At 45.3% G+C, this 19,485-nt stretch overlaps 1 protein-coding gene across 2 annotated transcripts in view; it reads left to right on the top strand.

Annotated features, from left to right (window-relative positions):
* The window catches only part of LOC143785060 (uncharacterized), a 70,595-nt gene that overhangs the window by 13,055 nt on the left and 38,055 nt on the right, over nt 1-19,485 (top strand). For both annotated transcript variants that reach the window (XM_077273729.1, XM_077273728.1), the window contains 3 exons: nt 8,189-8,474; nt 12,744-12,938; nt 13,495-13,538. In XM_077273729.1, the coding sequence (XP_077129844.1) occupies nt 8,189-8,474; nt 12,744-12,938; nt 13,495-13,538 (525 nt within the window). The remainder of the gene's footprint in view (nt 1-8,188; nt 8,475-12,743; nt 12,939-13,494; nt 13,539-19,485) is intronic.

Here is a 19,485-nt window from a genome sequence, read left to right as displayed (position 1 = left end):
TCAGCCCGAGCCTTCTGTCTTTTCTTCTTCTATACATAGTATAGAGCATAACATACTTTCAGTTTAGGACCACTGAGCCATCTTCGTATGGCTCCTAGGAGGACTCACTGACTAACCCCTACGGGTTCACTTTCTGTCCTCTGTAACACATTATTAACTCTTTCTTTACAATAAACTAGCTTTCTACGGAGGACTCAGGGTTCACCTTCTATCCCCATTTCTATCAACATTATCAAACATTTTCTTAGAGCATTTACTTCTATCTGTACTTTCTTGCTTACAACTATGCAGGACACTATGTCTACCCCTACGGGCCTACTGCACCTTTCTTCTAGCTTTCACACTTTCTTCTAAGGAACATTATCAGCATTTCTTTTTACAGTTAACCAGTTCAATACACATAACTTTTACATGTAAACATTATCATTCTCTTTCAAAGCATCGTTATCACTTTACTGTTCTAAAGCAGTATCACTCATAAGTACACAGTTGAACATCCCCTTTAAGAGGGGACCAAGTCTGTATGAGGTAGCATACATTCTCAGGCTACCAGTCTGTACTCAACAAAGGCTCCGGTGCGGTATCTTCGCAAAGAGTCTCTCTTTAAGTAAAACCAGTAGAAAGCGCCTTTAAGAAGGTGCAAACTATCTACAACAAGTTTGTATCATGCACTGTTCATGATTGCGGCAGTTCTTTTCAACAGGAAACAAAAATGGAAAAACAACCAAAAAGTAATAGGGATCCCGGGTCAACGAAGGGATCCCTTTAAAAGTTAACCCTAAACGGGTTTAGCACAACAGGAAACAGTAACTATATACATACTCATGTGTTGTGAATTAGACTTTTTGGCTCCCTCTTGTGGTTACTAGTGATATGACTCTGGGATTTTCTTCCCTCAGTTTGCACCCAGCTGGGTCGTTAGTTCAGGGGTGTTGCTATATAAACCTCCTGGATCCTTAGTCCAGTGCCTGGCATCGTTGTAATCAGACACATTCTGTTTGCTCCTATCTGCTGGTCCTGGTTCGTGCAAACTTAAGCTAAGTCCTGCTTCTTTGTTTTTTGGGTTATTTGCTTGCTCTCATTTTTGTCCAGCTTGTACTAAATGTGATTCCTGTCCTTGCTGGAAGCTCTAGGGGGCTGGTGTTCTCCCCCCGGGCCGTTAGACGGTTCGGGGGTTCTTGAATTTCCAGTGTGGATATTTTTGATAGGGTTTTTGCTGACCATATAAGTTATCTTTCTATATTCTGCTATTAGCTAGTGGGCCTCTCTTTGCTAAATACCTAGCTCATTCTTATGTTTGTCTTTGTCTTCTTACCCTGTTATGGCGTTTGTGGATTCAGGTGCTGCCCTGAGTCTTATGGATCTGTCATTTGCCAAGCGCTGTGGTTTTGTACTTGAGCCGTTGGTAAATCCTATCCCTCTTAGAGGAATTGATGCTACGCCATTGGTGGAAAATAAGCCACAGTTTTGGACACAGGTAACCATGTGCATGACTCCTGAACATCGGGAGGTGATTCGTTTTCTTGTTCTGCATAAAATGCATGATTTGGTCGTTTTGGGTCTGCCATGGTTACAGACCCATAATCCAGTTTTGGATTGGAAGGCAATGTCTGTGTCAAGTTGGGGCTGTCAGGGAATTCATGGTGATTCCCCGCCGGTGTCTATTGCTTCCTCTACTCCTTCGGAAGTTCCTGAGTATTTGTCTGATTATCAGGATGTATTCAGCGAGTCCAGGTCCAGTGCTCTTCCTCCTCATAGGGACTGTGACTGCGCCATAGATTTGATTCCAGGTAGTAAATTTTCCAAGGGAAGATTATTTAATCTGTCTGTACCTGAGCATACCGCAATGCGTTCTTATATCAAGGAGTCTCTGGAGAAGGGGCATATCCGTCCTTCCTCTTCCCCTCTTGGTGCGGGATTCTTTTTTGTGGCCAAGAAGGACGGATCTTTGAGACCTTGTATTGACTATCGGCTTCTGAATAAAATCACTGTTAAATTTCAGTATCCTTTGCCTCTGTTGTCGGACTTGTTTGCCCGGATTAAAGGTGCCAAGTGGTTCACCAAGATAGATCTTCGTGGTGCGTACAACCTTGTGCGCATTAAGCAAGGAGATGAATGGAAGACTGCATTTAATACGCCCGAAGGTCATTTTGAGTACTTGGTGATGCCTTTTGGGCTCTCTAATGCTCCCTCAGTGTTTCAGTCCTTTATGCATGATATTTTCCGGAAGTATCTGGATAAATTTATGATTGTTTATCTGGATGATATTCTGGTTTTCTCTGAAGATTGGGACTCACATGTGGAGCAGGTCAGGATGGTGTTTCAGGTTTTGCGTGAGAATGCTTTATTTGTTAAGGGCTCAAAGTGTCTCTTTGGAGTACAGAAGGTTCCCTTTTTGGGGTTTATTTTTTCCCCTTCTGCTGTGGAGATGGACCCAGTCAAGGTCCGAGCTATTCATGAGTGGACTCAACCCACGTCAGTTAAGAGTCTTCAGAAGTTCTTGGGTTTTGCTAACTTCTACCGTCGTTTTATCGCTAATTTTTCTAGCGTTGTTAAACCTTTGACGGATATGACCAAGAAAGGTTCTGATGTTGCTAACTGGGCTCCTGCAGCCGTGGAGGCGTTCCAAGAGTTGAAGCGCCGGTTTACTTCGGCGCCTGTTTTGTGCCAGCCTGATGTCTCACTTCCCTTTCAGGTCGAAGTGGATGCTTCTGAGATTGGGGCAGGGGCCGTTTTGTCACAGAGAGGCCCTGGTTGCTCGGTAATGAGACCATGTGCTTTCTTCTCTAGGAAGTTTTCGCCTGCTGAGCGGAATTATGATGTTGGCAATCGGGAGTTACTGGCCATGAAGTGGGCATTTGAGGAGTGGCGTCATTGGCTCGAGGGTGCTAAGCATCGTGTGGTGGTCTTGACTGATCACAAAAATTTGATATATCTCGAGTCTGCTAAACGCCTGAATCCTAGACAGGCCCGCTGGTCATTGTTTTTCTCCCGTTTTGACTTTGTGGTCTCGTATTTACCAGGTTCAAAGAATGTGAAGGCTGATGCTCTTTCAAGGAGCTTTGTGCCTGACTCTCCTGGAGTCGCAGAACCTGTTGGTATTCTTAAAGAGGGAGTTATTTTGTCAGCCATTTCTCCTGATTTGCGACGCGTGTTGCAGAGATTTCAGGCTGGTAGACCTGACTCTTGTCCACCTGACAGACTGTTTGTTCCTGATAAGTGGACCAGCAGAGTCATTTCCGAGGTTCATTCCTCGGTGTTGGCAGGTCATCCGGGAATTTTTGGCACCAGAGATCTGGTGGCTAGGTCCTTTTGGTGGCCTTCCTTGTCACGGGATGTGCGGTCATTTGTGCAGTCCTGTGGGACTTGTGCTCGAGCTAAGCCTTGCTGTTCTCGTGCCAGCGGGTTGCTCTTGCCCTTGCCTGTCCCGAAGAGGCCTTGGACACACATTTCCATGGACTTCATTTCTGATCTCCCGGTGTCTCAGGGTATGTCTGTCATCTGGGTGGTATGTGATCGCTTCTCGAAAATGGTCCATTTGGTGCCTTTGCCTAAGCTGCCTTCCTCTTCCGATCTTGTTCCTGTGTTCCTTCAGAATGTGGTTCGTTTTCACGGCATTCCTGAGAATATTGTGTCTGACAGAGGATCCCAGTTTGTTTCCAGGTTCTGGCGATCCTTTTGTGCTAGGATGGGCATTGATTTGTCGTTCTCGTCTGCCTTTCATCCTCAGACTAATGGACAAACGGAGCGAACTAATCAGACTCTGTAGGCTTATTTGAGGTGTTTTGTTTCGGCAGATCAGGATGATTGGGTGACCTTCTTGCCGTTGGCTGAGTTTGCCCTTAATAATCGGGCTAGTTCCGCTACTTTGGTTTCGCCATTTTTCTGCAACTCTGGTTTCCATCCTCGTTTTTCCTCGGGACATGTGGAGCCTTCTGACTGTCCTGGGGTAGATTCTGTGGTGGATAGGTTGCAGCAGATCTGGAATCATGTGGTGGACAACTTAAAATTGTCACAGGAGAAGGCTCAGCGTTTTGCCAACCGCCGCCGCGGTGTGGGTCCCCGACTTCGTGTTGGGGATTTGGTGTGGCTGTCTTCTCGATTTGTTCCTATGAAGGTCTCCTCTCCTAAATTTAAGCCTCGCTTCATCGGTCCTTACAAGATATTGGAAATCCTTAATCCAGTGTCCTTTCGCTTGGATCTTCCGGTTTCGTTTGCCATTCACAACGTGTTCCATAGGTCTTTATTGCGACGCTACGTTGTGCCTGTGGTTCCTTCTGCTGAGCCTCCTGCTCCGGTGTTGGTTGAGGGCGAGTTGGAGTACGTGGTTGAGAAGATCTTGGATTCTCGTCTCTCCAGACGGAGGCTTCAGTATTTGGTCAAGTGGAAGGGCTATGGTCAGGAGGATAATTCCTGGGTGGTTGCCTCTGATGTGCATGCGGCCGATTTAGTTCGTGCCTTTCACGCTGCTCATCCTGATCGCCCTGGTGGTCTTGGTGAGGGTTCGGTGACCCCTCCTTAAGGGGGGGGTACTGTTGTGAATTAGACTTTTTGGCTCCCTCTTGTGGTTACTAGTGATATGACTCTGGGATTTTCTTCCCTCAGTTTGCACCCAGCTGGGTCGTTAGTTCAGGGGTGTTGCTATATAAACCTCCTGGATCCTTAGTCCAGTGCCTGGCATCGTTGTAATCAGACACATTCTGTTTGCTCCTATCTGCTGGTCCTGGTTCGTGCAAACTTAAGCTAAGTCCTGCTTCTTTGTTTTTTGGGTTATTTGCTTGCTCTCATTTTTGTCCAGCTTGTACTAAATGTGATTCCTGTCCTTGCTGGAAGCTCTAGGGGGCTGGTGTTCTCCCCCCGGGCCGTTAGACGGTTCGGGGGTTCTTGAATTTCCAGTGTGGATATTTTTGATAGGGTTTTTGCTGACCATATAAGTTATCTTTCTATATTCTGCTATTAGCTAGTGGGCCTCTCTTTGCTAAATACCTAGCTCATTCTTATGTTTGTCTTTTCCTCTTACCTCACCGTTATTATTTGTTGGGGGCTTGTATCCAACTTTTGGGGTCTATTCTCTGGAGGCAAGAAAGGTCTTTCTTTTCCCTTCTAGGGTTAGTTAGTTTTCCGGCTGGCGCGAGACGTCTAGAATCAACGTAGGCACGTTCCCCGGCTGCTGGTATTTGTGGTGCTAGGATTAGATATATGGTCAGCCCAGTTACCACTGCCCTATGAGCTGGTTTTCTGTGTTTGCAGACTTAGCAATTATTCCTGAGACCCTCTGCCATTGGGGTCATAACACTCATGGTATCGAGGTTTATCCTTCCAAATCTGGGGGTGGTTTCTGTGAGTACTGCCCTCCTCCTGCCACCACATAAAGGGCATCAGCACCCTGGATAGGGGTCTGGGTACTCACAGTTCTCCTCGGAGTGATGGTCCGCAGGCATTTGGCACACAGGAAGATTGGAGCAATGATTGTCGGTCTCAGGGAATCACCGGAGGGTGGTACGGTTACTTCTGGCTTGTACTTATGTACGTTCAAGGCATACCACCCTTTGTCTCCCCAATGACGGGTATACCGAACTCGATCTCCCGGGTAGAGGTCCCGGCCTGGGTGTCCCTCAATGAGGTGCGCCTCCACATCCCGCCGGTTTACAAATACCTCCAAAGCCAGGCCGGGCTCCTTAATGAAGCCCCAACCTCCCTGCAGCCGGAAGGTGCTGATTACGCCATAGTACTGCGGGCCCCAGTCCTCTTCGGCACCCTGCCTGGTTCGAGCCTTAGCTTGGAGGTTCTTCTTCTGTTCTGCCTGCCTCCGAAGCTCCTTCTTGCGGGCCCACTCCTCTTCCTGCTGGCACAGCTGCTGCCGATATTCTTTCTGGCGGATGACCTCAATACTTTCCCCTTCTTCCTGCGCGTCTTCCGGAAACCCCATCAGGATGGTGGCAGTCGCGCGGGTCCACTTAAAGGTCACCCATTCTCCCTGGAGCTGCACAGACTGTTTGATGGGTCGCAGGGGGCGATCGGCTGTCTGCAGGGTCTCCCAGGGCCTCTCACACTCAATGCGGCTACACACCCGTCCGGGTGGTCGTGGTGGGGGTGAGTCCACATCCACCAGCAAGGACTCCTCGGTTGCCGCGGCAGGATCGGTATCATCATCTGCCCCTGGAGCATCCCCGATGCCGGCTTCCTCCGCCGTTGGCTGCGGGATCGATGCCTGGTGCGAGCGCGGCCCCTCGCCGGTAATGGTCGCTCGCTGGCACAAGCTCCGGAACTGCCGACACAGCTCTTCTACCTCCGCCCAGAGGACTTCCGGGTCTGTACTGCCTGGTGTGAGCTCCCCCGGCGCCCATTGGCAGGGCCTGTTACGGGTCTTCTCCCCCTCTCCCGGGTGACTTCCGCGCCCCATGCTACCAATCGGGTTCTGCCTCGTGGCATTCAGAGGCTTCCGCTCTTCCCCTTCCGGAGGGCGGCCCCTCTCTCCTCCACCATCCCATACTAGGAGGTGGACCCTTCTCCTTGATGGGCATATCCTCTGGACATAGTAATATCGGTGAGGGGCGGGTTCCATCTTCGCGCCACTCTTCCAAGCTACGCCCACGATGACTCGCCCCATCCTTCCTGCACGCCACATAGTACTGTAATGGCGGCGATTTTGGCGGGGAACGGCGCAGCACAGTCTTTGCAATAAAGTACAGTCCAAGCACAGTAAATCACAGTCCCAAGGCACACATGACCTGATTCTTCAGGCTTAAGTACATCCTGTTCGTGACGCCAAGTTGGAGCGCCCCCACACCGCCGCTGGGCCGAGGGGTACCCGGCACCGGGCCTCTGAGTCTCTGTACTGGGGTTGTCACGGTGGCTAGATCCGGTCCGTGGCCCTGCCGGTCAGTGGGGAACGTCCGGTGCAATGAGTGGTGATAGTGGTGCAGTTGTGGGGTGCAGGTCGCGGTAAATAACGAGGACACCAGGTTGCAGTCTCTTTACCTCTTTACTGAAGATCTCTGGGTCCTCAGTCTGGAATACAGATCACCAGGCTGCGCAAGTCCGGCCGGTCCAATGGCACTTCCAGAGTTCACTTTGCAGGTGGAAATCAGTGCCTTCCTTCTTAGCGCTATGTGTTGTAGTCCTTCCCTGCTGTGCTTACGGAAAGTACCCCACAACTGTTGTGTCTGTTTCTTAAGTTCCCTCACAACTCGATTAGTTGATGTTCTGCTAATCTTCCGTCCCTCCAGACGTTCTGGTTGGAACGGCACCCGTATGACGGGTAGGCTCGGAGCTCTTCCGGGACCCTAGAGTCGCCCCTCTCCACAAGTTGCCCCCCAAGACTGCATAGGTGATTTGAGTTAGACAGCCCGCCTTAGACTGACTGTCCTGCCGCTGTTTAGAGTATTGCTTGAAGCTGTATGTAGAATACCCTCTCGGCGTTCCGGCCACCGGTTGTGCGCCTCAGCAGGATGTTACCTCTGTCTTACAGCACGACTCCTACTGGTATTCTCCTATTGCTTTGATCTCGTTTCTCACTCAGCACAATCTATCTCGCTTCTGATCCTTCCTTGGGCACCGCCGCTATCCTGAGCAGGCACGGTCCCTTTACGTTCGCTCAATTTGCCAAGCCTCTGTCAGGATCCCACCCCTGACAGAGACCCTACTGTCTCTTCCCTCACAACACCCTCTGCCACCAGGTGTTGTCTGGTCTGATCCAGTCAGCTTTCTTCTCTAACTTCCTGCCTGACCCCCAGTTTTACCCACCATGGTGGGGAGTGGCCTAGTGAATAGAACCCTTAGCTCCCCCTGGATGCCCGGCGGTGAAATGTATTGGTGTCTGTGATACCTGATCAGATGAACTCCTTCAGTGCCATCAGACGTACCATAGCTCCCCTTAGCGGCGGAGCCACGGTACTGCAACGACCAGGACTCTGGGGCGCTGCATATGCTTCATAGCACCATTCTAGAGTAGCATCTCACTTGGGGAAATAGGCAACAAACTAAAAACTGCAACTGACCTTGCCGGTTACTGTACAGACTAGACATCCTGACCACGCAGTCCCTAGTGGTTCCTGTGAGAGCTGAGATACAGTGTCACTGGTTGTTGTCGGCCACTTATGAGAAGAAGTGAGGGATGATGGGACTCCTCTTGACTTTTACAATCCGACACTTCAAAACATCATCTCTATGTTCTATTTTTCATTAGAAGCGAGAAATAAAACGTCATCAGGTTGGAATCTTCTCCAGATCGACTAAGAAGGATTACTCCTGGCTGGTGGAGATGCTCAAGTCGGAGGAATTCAGTTCTCATGTTGCAAACATCAAAAGTTGTTTGATCTTTAATAAACAGACAACACAGAACCTTATAGACGACATCAATCACTGCACATTCGGGATCCTCTATCACAGCAAGAACAGAGGAACGGTCAACGTCACTGATCTGACCGATTCTCTGTACGATGAGGAGCTGGAAACTCTTCATATGATACTTGGTAAGAGATGAGACATGGATGGACTCGTCCAGAGCACAATGGCTATAGTAAGCCTGGTTATAGATATTATCTCACCACACATTCACGATATTGTTACATGGATGAAGATCTCTGTGATACTGGAGAAGAATCATTCTCTGACGATCACATTGAAGGGATGTAAAGACCATCATTACAGAAAGTTTTCACCAAAATAATAAAATTTAGCATATATACTTGAATAACAATTATCACGTTATCCTTAAAGACTTAGAAACCTATACTAAGAAACACGACAATACATATACATCTAACAATAGAATTGAATATTTATTAGCATGATAGCACATATGTGAAGACTCGGGGGTCGGCAAGCACCCCAGGTCCGCTGGCTGAAACCTCATGGACCAGGGATTGTTCCACGGAACGCCCGCTCTCCTTAAAACGTGGAAATAATGTTACTCAGACAACACATGGTGAGGGTAAAACAGTGTGGCAATGTTAATTGAACCACAAAACAGGCAGATTACATGTATAACAGACCCAGCAGACTACCCAAGATAGTGCACATTACAGGGTCTCACCCTTCCTGACCCTCCAGGATAATGGCAGATGTTACGTCAGAACTCCCAGGGTCGATTACCCCACCTGTGGTACACACACAGAGAGGAGGTAACAACAAGCGTATGAAGATGACAGTCCATTGAGTCCATACAAAGGTACAAGGCCAGTTGACATGAGTGCCACCACCTGGTTTCTCCGAACATTTCCATGGAGCCAGGCGACCAGTGGGTCTCAATCCTGGTTTTCTCCAAACATATCCATGGTTCAGTGATGGTCAATGCAGCAGATCTGTATTCTTCCAACCGGAGCCAAAGCCCCCTAGATTGTTTCCTGTAGAATGATAGATCCGTGTCCCTCGGGATGTAACCATGATATTGGCTGCTGTTGTGCCTCTGGTCCTTTGGGTGTTTTGGCAGAATCTTGTGCTGTCTCTCTCTCAGTTTCTGTGTCCCTTTATACAGAGGCATGTAACCTATTTTTAGATTTACCCAGTGTCCTTCAGTCCACCCTCACAGATAAGGGGAAGAATGGTTTTAAAAATCAACAAACTATCTCGGCTAGACATTGTATAATTAGCATATCAGTAGACTTCACTATTCATCAAGGATAAAAGCAAAGTATGTTATATCAAATATCAGCTTACAAGTAGTGTTGAGCGATACCGTCCGATACTTGAAAGTATCGGTATCGGAAAGTATCGGCCGATACCGGCAAAGTATCGGATCCAATCCGATACCGATACCCGATACCAATACAAGTCAATGGGACTCAAGTATCGGACGGTATCCCTGATGGTTCCCAGGGTCTGAAGGAGAGGAAACTCTCCTTCAGACCCTGGGATCCATATAAATGTGTAAAATAAAGAATTAAAATAAAAAATATTGCTATACTCACCTGTCCGACGCAGCCTGGACCTCAGCGAGGGAACTGGCAGCGTTGTTTGTTTAAAATTCGCGCTTTTACTTGGTTACGTGAAGTCCCGGCTTGTGATTGGTCAGGGCGGCCATGTTGCCGGGACGCGGACCAATCACAGCAAGCCGTGACGAAATTACGTCACGGCTTGCTGTGATTGGTCCGCGTCCCGGCAACATGGCCGCCATTAACCAATCACAAGCCGTGACGTCACGGGAGGCTGGACACGCGCGCTTTTTAAAATACGCGCATGTCCAGCCTCCCGTGACGTCACGGCTTGTGATTGGTTAATGGCGGCCATGTTGCCGGGACGCGGACCAATCACAGCAAGCCGTGACGTAATTTCGTCACGGCTTGCTGTGATTGGTCCGCGTCCCGGCAACATGGCGCCGTGACCAATCATAAGCCGGGACGTCACTGGAGGCTGGACATGCGCGCTTTTTAAAATACGCGCATGTCCAGCCTTCCGTGACGTCACGGCTTGTGATTGGTTAATGGCGGCCATGTTGCCGGGACGCGGACCAATCACAGCAAGCCGTGACGTAATTTCGTCACGGCTTGCTGTGATTGGTCCGCGTCCCGGCAACATGGCCGCCCTGACCAATCACAAGCCGGGACTTCACGTAACCAAGTAAAAGCGCGAAATTTAAACAAACAACGCTGCCGGTTCCCTCGCTGAGGTCCAGGCTGCGTCGGAGAGGTGAGTATAGCAATATTTTTTATTTTAATTCTCTCTTTTACACATTATTACATTAATGTTGTTGCGATACCCGATACCCGATACCACAAAAGTATCGGATCTCGGTATCGGAAATTCCGATACAGCAAGTATCGGCCGATACCCGATACTTGCAGTATCGGAATGCTCAACACTACTTACAAGTCAATATTCCGGGCTCATACAAACAAAAGTCTGTTTTCTTGATCAACCAGAAATCAACACTTAAATCCAAAAGCCAACATACAGATAAAAAGTCCATTCTTCTTGGTTTGCTAAACATAGTTGTCTGGGTAATTAAGATATAATCTGTTTTCTTCACAAGATATAAAGACAATAACAATTACAGTCTCTCAACAGAACATGATGCAGGAGGCGGGAAATGATAATATGTTATGATTTCAAGGTAGATAACGTAGCAGTTCAAGGTGTTGTTTTTCAGCATTACAGAATAGGATATAAAGCTTAGGCTCCTAGAGAATATATCAGTATAAAAAACTAAGATTGATTCAAGATACAAGGAATATAATATTTCATAAGTACTGGGGTTCTGTGATCCTTCATTGCTTGTATCCATAGTGAAATCACCTACTGCAGAACATCATAGAAGCACATATGCAGCAATAATAATATATTATAACATAGGGTAATTTTGCAATAATGCCCAATGGGGAATAAAGCACAGGTTCATTGAGGAATATAGCGGTAAAAACAACACCCTGTGCTGCTACGTTCTCTCTCTACCTTGAAATCATAATATATTATCATTTCCCACCTACTCTATCATGTTCTGTAGAGATTGGACCTGTTGTTGCTTTTCACTGTGCTATCATGCTAATAAATATTCTATTTTATTCTTAGTTGTGATTCTTAGCATTGGGTTCTAAATAATATAACTGCCAATTAGAGATGAATGAGCATTTTGTTACTGAAATTTTCCAGCTTCCACAAATTCTTTTTAGACATTAATTTGCAGTGAGAAAATTTGCCACAAACATATATGACACTCTGAGGTCCCCTAGGACTGTATCCAACCCCTTCATGCTCTATAAATGCAGACACAGCCATTACATCAAAGTGAATCCACACCATGGCTATGGGTAAGCAGATGGTAACCGTTCTTCTCTGCTGTCTTGTAACAGACTAGTCGGTGTTTTTTAAACCCGATTTCTATTGTAAATATGTGATCTGTCATCCTGTGACTAGATAAATTCATCACACAATGGCTGCTGCATTCCCTGCCTCAGCTTTTGTACAGGCTGTAATAGCCTGATTATCTGTGCTATACCACGTTATGTGATCCCCTGACGTCACGTGATCCTTCTCTGGGTGAAAGTTTTTTAGCATTTTGCAGAAATCGAATTGCAAACTGTTTGAATTCAGTAGGTCCCGGAATTTCCCAAAAATCAAGATGAATTTGATTTGAATCATATTGATTTTCTCATCTCTACTAGCGATATATTATCAGAAGTTTTTGTAAAATCTGTGAAAGTTTTAGAGAACTGAAGCCTCTGCCGCACATGGCAACGTCTGCAGAGGTTTCACCTCCCAGAGGACAATAGAGGAGACACTAGAAGTGATACAGCTGGTAGTTGTAGGATTTCCTTGTAGACTCGGCTTGTCCTGCTTCAGTGTCAGGTTATCACCGCCAGTACCAACCTTACGTGTGGTCTTGTAGGTGAAAGTAGTGAATCTCTTAAAATGGGGCATTCTAGTAAAGCTCAGTGCACATCTGCATTAGGAATTTGGCCAGTTCTGCTTTGGAGCTTCAGAAGGGCGCACTGACTATTATGGGGTCTATTGGGTTCCCGTTATATACTGTATGCTTTAATAGAGCAAAGAAAACTAAAGTTCTGCATGATAGGCTTTTTTCCATTCTAAAAACTGACACATAATGGGACCAACATAGCTACAATAGCATTTGTTACAATGGTCGGTGGGGTCCTTCTGCCGTCATCTGCATCGTTGATGAAATGGATCCAATTTGACAAGAATTCCTAAACTGAAAAAGACAGATATAATTTGTAAACCTTAAAATTTTGGGAGAAGTTACATAGATTGCCTGAAGGTTGATCTGGGACATCTCCTTTGCACAGGGAAGGAGAATCTTCTGGTGATCATTGATGATCTGGAGGACAGTAGTGATAACCAGCAAACGAGAATCCTAGAGGAACAGCCGAGCATTGCCGAGCGGGCCGCTGACTTATTACTGGTGTCACACGAGGATAAGATGGACCCGGCCTTATTGAGAATGAATATGGAGAAAGTAAAGACTCTTCTCCAAGGTGCAGGTACGTTCATATCCTGATTATTAGTTGTCTGGGAACTTTCCATCTGTCCGGGGATCTCATGAGCTAACCAATGATCTTTCTTTGGGTGTCAGCAATGCCGGCCATGATACCTTTGGGGCATTTACCATTTTATTACATACAGACTTTCTGTCTCCTTTCTTAAATTCCTCATAAGTTTGTGACATAATTCTGTACATTTCACAGTCATCTACGCCTTGTCCCACTAGCACAGTGTGTGTTATGAAGATCTGCCTTTCCATCCATGGGTATTTGCACCATACCATAACTTTTGGCTGTTACAAAAGTTTAGGAGTCGGACCATTTTCACTCAACAAAGTAACCATGTATTTGGACCCTGCCTCATTTCTCTTCAGTCCAACTTTCATGTCTACTATGGTCACATATGGGCGAAACCACCTAGACCCAAAACCATTCCTCGGATCCATATATACACTACACATGAGAAAGCCAATAAGAGATGCTTCTCAGTCTATGGACCTCGTGTTCTGCTCTAACTACTAATAGTTACACAGAAACCATCCTGATTGTTTTACAGACGAGAGTATTGAAAATCAACCCGAAACACCACAGCAAGAAAATGTGAGTAACAACAGATCAACAGATATATTCCAGTAAACTAATTATGTCCAGCTACAAAATGACTACGCCAAATATAAATCTGGCATGATATGTCAGCTATGATACATCCGGTATAGACCCGGGGTAATATGTCATCTATGATACATCCGGTATAGACCCGGGGTAATATGTCATCTATGATACATCCGGTATAGACCTGGGGTAATATGTCATCCATGATACATCCGGTATAGACCCGGGTTAATATGTCATCTATGATACATCCGGTATAGACCCAGAGTAATATGTCATCTATGATACATCCGGTATAGACCCGGGTTAATATGTCATCTATGATACATCCGGTATAGACCCGGGGTAATATGTCATCCATGATACATCTGGTATAGACCCGGGGTAATATGTCATCTATGATACATCCGGTATAGACCTGGGGTAATATGTCATCTATGATACATCCGGTATAGACCCGGGGTAATATGTCATCTATGATACATCCGGTATAGACCTGAGGTAATATGTCATCTATGATACATCTGGTATAGAACTGGGGTAATATGTCATCTATGATACATCCGGTATAGACCCGGGGTAATATGTCATCTATGATACATCCGGTATAGACCCGGGTTAATATGTCATCTATGATACATCCGGTATAGACCCAGAGTAATATGTCATCTATGATACATCCGGTATAGACCTGGGGTAATATGTCATCTATGATACATCCGGTATAGACCTGGGGTAATATGTCATCTATGATACATCTGGTATAGAACCGGGGTAATATGTCATCTATGATACATCCGGTATAGACCCAGAGTAATATGTCATCTATGATACATCCGGTATAGACCTGGGGTAATATGTCATCTATGATGCATCCGGTATAGACCCGGGGTAATATGTCATCTATGATACATCTGGTATAGACCCGGGGTAATATGTCATCTATGATACATCCGGTATAGACCCGAGGTAATATGTCATCTATGATACATCTGGTATAGACCAGGGGTAATATGTCATCTATGATACATCCAGTATAGACCCGGAGTAATATGTCATCTATGATACATCCGGTATAGACCTGGGGTAATATGTCATCTATGATACATCCGGTATAGACCCAGAGTAATATGTCATCTATGATACATCCGGTATAGACCTGAGGTAATATGTCATCTATGATACATCCGGTATAGACCTGGGGTAATATGTCATCTATGATACATCTGGTATAGAACCGGGGTAATATGTCATCTATGATACATCCGGTATAGACCCAGAGTAATATGTCATCTATGATACATCCGGTATAGACCTGGGGTAATATGTCATCTATGATGCATCCGGTATAGACCCGGGGTAATATGTCATCTATGATACATCTGGTATAGACCCGGGGTAATATGTCATCTATGATTCATCCGGTATAGACCCGAGGTAATATGTCATCTATGATACATCTGGTATAGACCAGGGGTAATATGTCATCTATGATACATCCAGTATAGACCCGGAGTAATATGTCATCTATAATACATCCGGTATAGACCTGGGGTAATATGTCATCTATGATACATCCGGTATAGACCCGGGGTAATATGTCATCTATGATACATCCGGTATAGACCCGGGGTAATATGTCATCTATGATACATCCGGTATAGACCTGGGGTAATATATCATCTATGATACATCCAGTATAGACCCGGGGTAATATGTCATCTATGACATCTATGATACATCCGGTATATACCTGGGGTAATAGGTCATCTATAATACATCCGGTATAGACCTGGGGTAATATGTCATCTATGATACATCCGGTATAGACCTGGGGTAATAGGTCATCTATGATACATCTGGTATAGATCTGGGGTAATATGTCATCTATGATACATCTGGTATAGATCTGGGGTAATATGTCATCTATGATACATCCGGTATAGACCCGGGGTAATATGTCATCTATGATACATCCGGTATAGACCCGCGGTAATATGTCATCTATGATACATCCGGTATAGACCCGCGGTAATATGTCATCTATGATACATCCGGTATAGACCCGCGGTAATATGTCATCTATGATACATCCGGTATAGACCCGGGATAATATGTCACCTATGATACATCCGGTATAGACCTGGGGTAATATGTCATCTATGATACATCCGGTATAGACCTGGGGTAATATGTCATCTATGATACATCCGGTATAGACCCGGGGTAATATGTCATCTATGATACATCCGGGATATAGACCCGGGGTAATATGTCATCTATGATACATCTGGTATAGACCTGGGGTAATATGTCATCTATGATACATCCGGTATAGACCTGGGGTAATATGTCATCTATGATACATCCGGAATAGACCCGGGGTAATATGTCATCTATGATACATCCGGAATAGACCCGGGGTAATATGTCATCTATGATACATCCGGTATAGACCTGGGGTAATATGTCATCTATGATACATCCGGTATAGACCCGGGGAATATGTCATCTATGATACATCCGGTATAGACCCGGGTAATATGTCATCTATGATACATCCGGTATAGACCTGAGGTAATATGTCATCTATGATACATCCGGTATAGACCCGGGTTAATATGTCATCTATGATTCATCCGGTATAGACCTGGGGTAATATGTCATCTATGATACATCCGGTATAGACCCGGGTTAATATGTCATCTATGATTCATCCGGTATAGACCTGGGGTAATATGTCATCTATGATACATCCGGTATAGACCCGGGGTAATATGTCATCTATGATACATCTGGTATAGACCTGGGGTAATATGTCATCTATGATACATCCGGTATAGACCTGGGGTAATATGTCATCTATGATACATCCGGAATAGACCCGGGGAATATGTCATCTATGATACATCCGGTATAGACCTGGGGTAATATGTCATCTATGATACATCCAGTATAGACCCGGGTAATATGTCATCTATGATACATCCGGTATAGACCTGAGGTAATATGTCATCTATGATACATCCGGTATAGACCTGGGTTAATATGTCATCTATGATTCATCCGGTATAGACCTGGGGTAATATGTCATCTATGATTCATCCGGTATAGACCCGGGGTAATATGTCATCTATGATACATCCGGTATAGACCTGGGGTAATATGTCATCTATGATAAATCTGGTATAGACCTGGGGTAATATGTCATCTATGATACATCTGGTATAGACCTGGGGTAATATGTCATCTATGATACTTCTGGTATAGACCTGGGGTAATATGTCATCTATGATACATCTGGTATAGACCTGGGGTAATATGTCATATATGATACATCCGGTATAGACCCGGGGTAATATGTCATCTATGATACATCCGGTATAGACCTGGGGTAATATGTCATCTATGATAAATCTGGTATAGACCCGCGGTAATATGTCATCTATGATACATCTGGTATAGACCTGGGGTAATAAGTCATCTATGATAAATCTGGTATAGACCCGGGGTAATATGTCATCTATGATAAATCCGGTATAGACCCGGGGTAATATGTCATCTATGATACATCTGGTATAGACCTGGGGTAATAAGTCATCTATGATAAATCTGGTATAGACCCGGGGTAATATGTAATCTATGATAAATCCGGTATAGACCCGGGGTAATATGTCATCTATGATACATCCGGTATAGACCCGGGTAATATGTCATCTATGATACATCCGGAATAGACTCGGGGTAATATGTCATCTATGATACATCCGGTATAGACCCGGGGTAATATGTCATCTATGATACATCCGGTATAGACCCGGGGTAATATGTCATCTATGATACATCCGGTATAGACCTGGGGTAATATGTAATCTATGAAACATTCGGTATAGACCCGGGGTAATATGTCATCTATGATAAATCCGGTATAGACCTGGGGTAATATGTCATCTATGATACATCCGGTATAGACCCGGGGTAATATGTCATCTATGATACATCCGGTATAGACCTGGGGTAATATGTCATCTATGATACATCTGGTATAGACCTGGGGTAATATGTCATCTATGATACATCCGGTATAGACCTGGAGTAATATGTCATCAATGATACATCTGGTATAGACCCGGGGTAATATATCATCTATGATACATCCGTTATAGACCCGGGGTAATATATCATCTATGATACATCCGTTATAGACCCAGGGTAATATATCATCTATGATACATCCGGTATAGACCCGGGGTAATATGTCATCTATGATACTTCTGGTATAGACCCGGGGGAATATGTCATCTATGATACATCCGGTATAGACCCGGGGTAATATGTCATCTATGATACATCCGGTATAGACCTGGGGTAATATGTCATCTATGACACATCCGGTATAGACCTGGAGTAATATGTCATCTATGATACATCCGGTATAGACCTGGAGTAATATGTCATCTATGATACTTCTGGTATAGACCCGGGGTAATATGTCATCTATGATACATCCGGTATAGACCTGGAGTAATATGTCATCTATGATACATCTGGTATAGACCTGAGGTAATATGTCATCTATGATACATCCGGTATAGACCCGGGGTAATATGTCATCTATGATACATCCGGTATAGACCCGGGGTAATATGTCATCTATGATACATCCGGTATAGACCCGGGGTAATATGTCATCTATGATACATCTGGTATAGACCCGGGGTAATATATCATCTATGATACATCCGGTATAGACCTGGGGTAATATGTCATCTATGATACATCTGGTATAGACCCGGGGTAATATATCATCTATGATACATCCGGTATAGACCTGGGGTAATATGTCATCTATGATACATCCGGTATAGACCCGGGGTAATATGTCATCTATGATACATCTGGTATAGACCCGGGGTAATATATCATCTATGATACATCCGTTATAGACCCGGGGTAATATGTCATCTATGATACATCTGGTATAGACCTGGGTAATATGTCATCTATGATACATCCGCTATAGACCTGGGGTAATATGTCATCTATGATACATCCGGTATAGACCCGGGGTAATATGTCATCTATGATACATCCGGTATAGACCCGGGGTAATATGTCATCTATGATACATCTGGTATAGACCTGGGGTAATATGTCATCTATGATACATCCGGTATAGACCTGGGGTAATATGTCATCTATGATACATCCGGTATAGACCCGGGGTAATATGTCATCTATGATACATCCGTTATAGACCCGGGGTAATATGTCATCTATGATACATCTGGTATAGACCCGGGGTAATATATCATCTATGATACATCCGGTATAGACCCTGGGTAATATGTCATCTATGATACATCTGGTATAGACCCGGGGTAATATATCATCTATGATACATCCGGTATAGACCCTGGGTAATATGTCATCTATGATACATCTGGTATAGACCCGGGGTAATATATCATCTATGATACATCCGGTATAGACCCTGGGTAATATGTCATCTATGATACATCTGGTATAGACCCGGGGTAATATATCATCTATGATACATCCGGTATAGACCCTGGGTAATATGTCATCTATGATACATCTGTTATAGACCCGGGGTAATATGTCATCTATGACAGTGATTTTCAACCAGTGTTCCGCGGCACACTAGTGTGCCACGACACATGGTCGGGTGTGCCGCGGGGAAAGTTCCCCAAACTATGGTGCCCCCTTTGTTTTGTTCCCCGGCAATGCGCAGCGATGCGCAGTCACGGAATAACACATGCGCGAGCTTTGAACGCTCGCGCGACTTAATGACGTCACCGAGGCCGGCGCGTCATCCTGAGAGCGGAGAGACTCTCGCATTTGCCCGCCGCCAAGGTAATGCCCGCCAATAATGCTGTGTATAATCATTAAGTCAGCAACAGCTCATTAACCC

This window comes from Ranitomeya variabilis, chromosome 7 (assembly GCF_051348905.1).
Source record: "Ranitomeya variabilis isolate aRanVar5 chromosome 7, aRanVar5.hap1, whole genome shotgun sequence".
NCBI classification, from domain to species: Eukaryota; Metazoa; Chordata; class Amphibia; order Anura; family Dendrobatidae; genus Ranitomeya; species Ranitomeya variabilis.
Note: the sequence above shows the minus strand (reverse complement) of the source record. Positions and strands in the feature narration are given on the sequence as shown.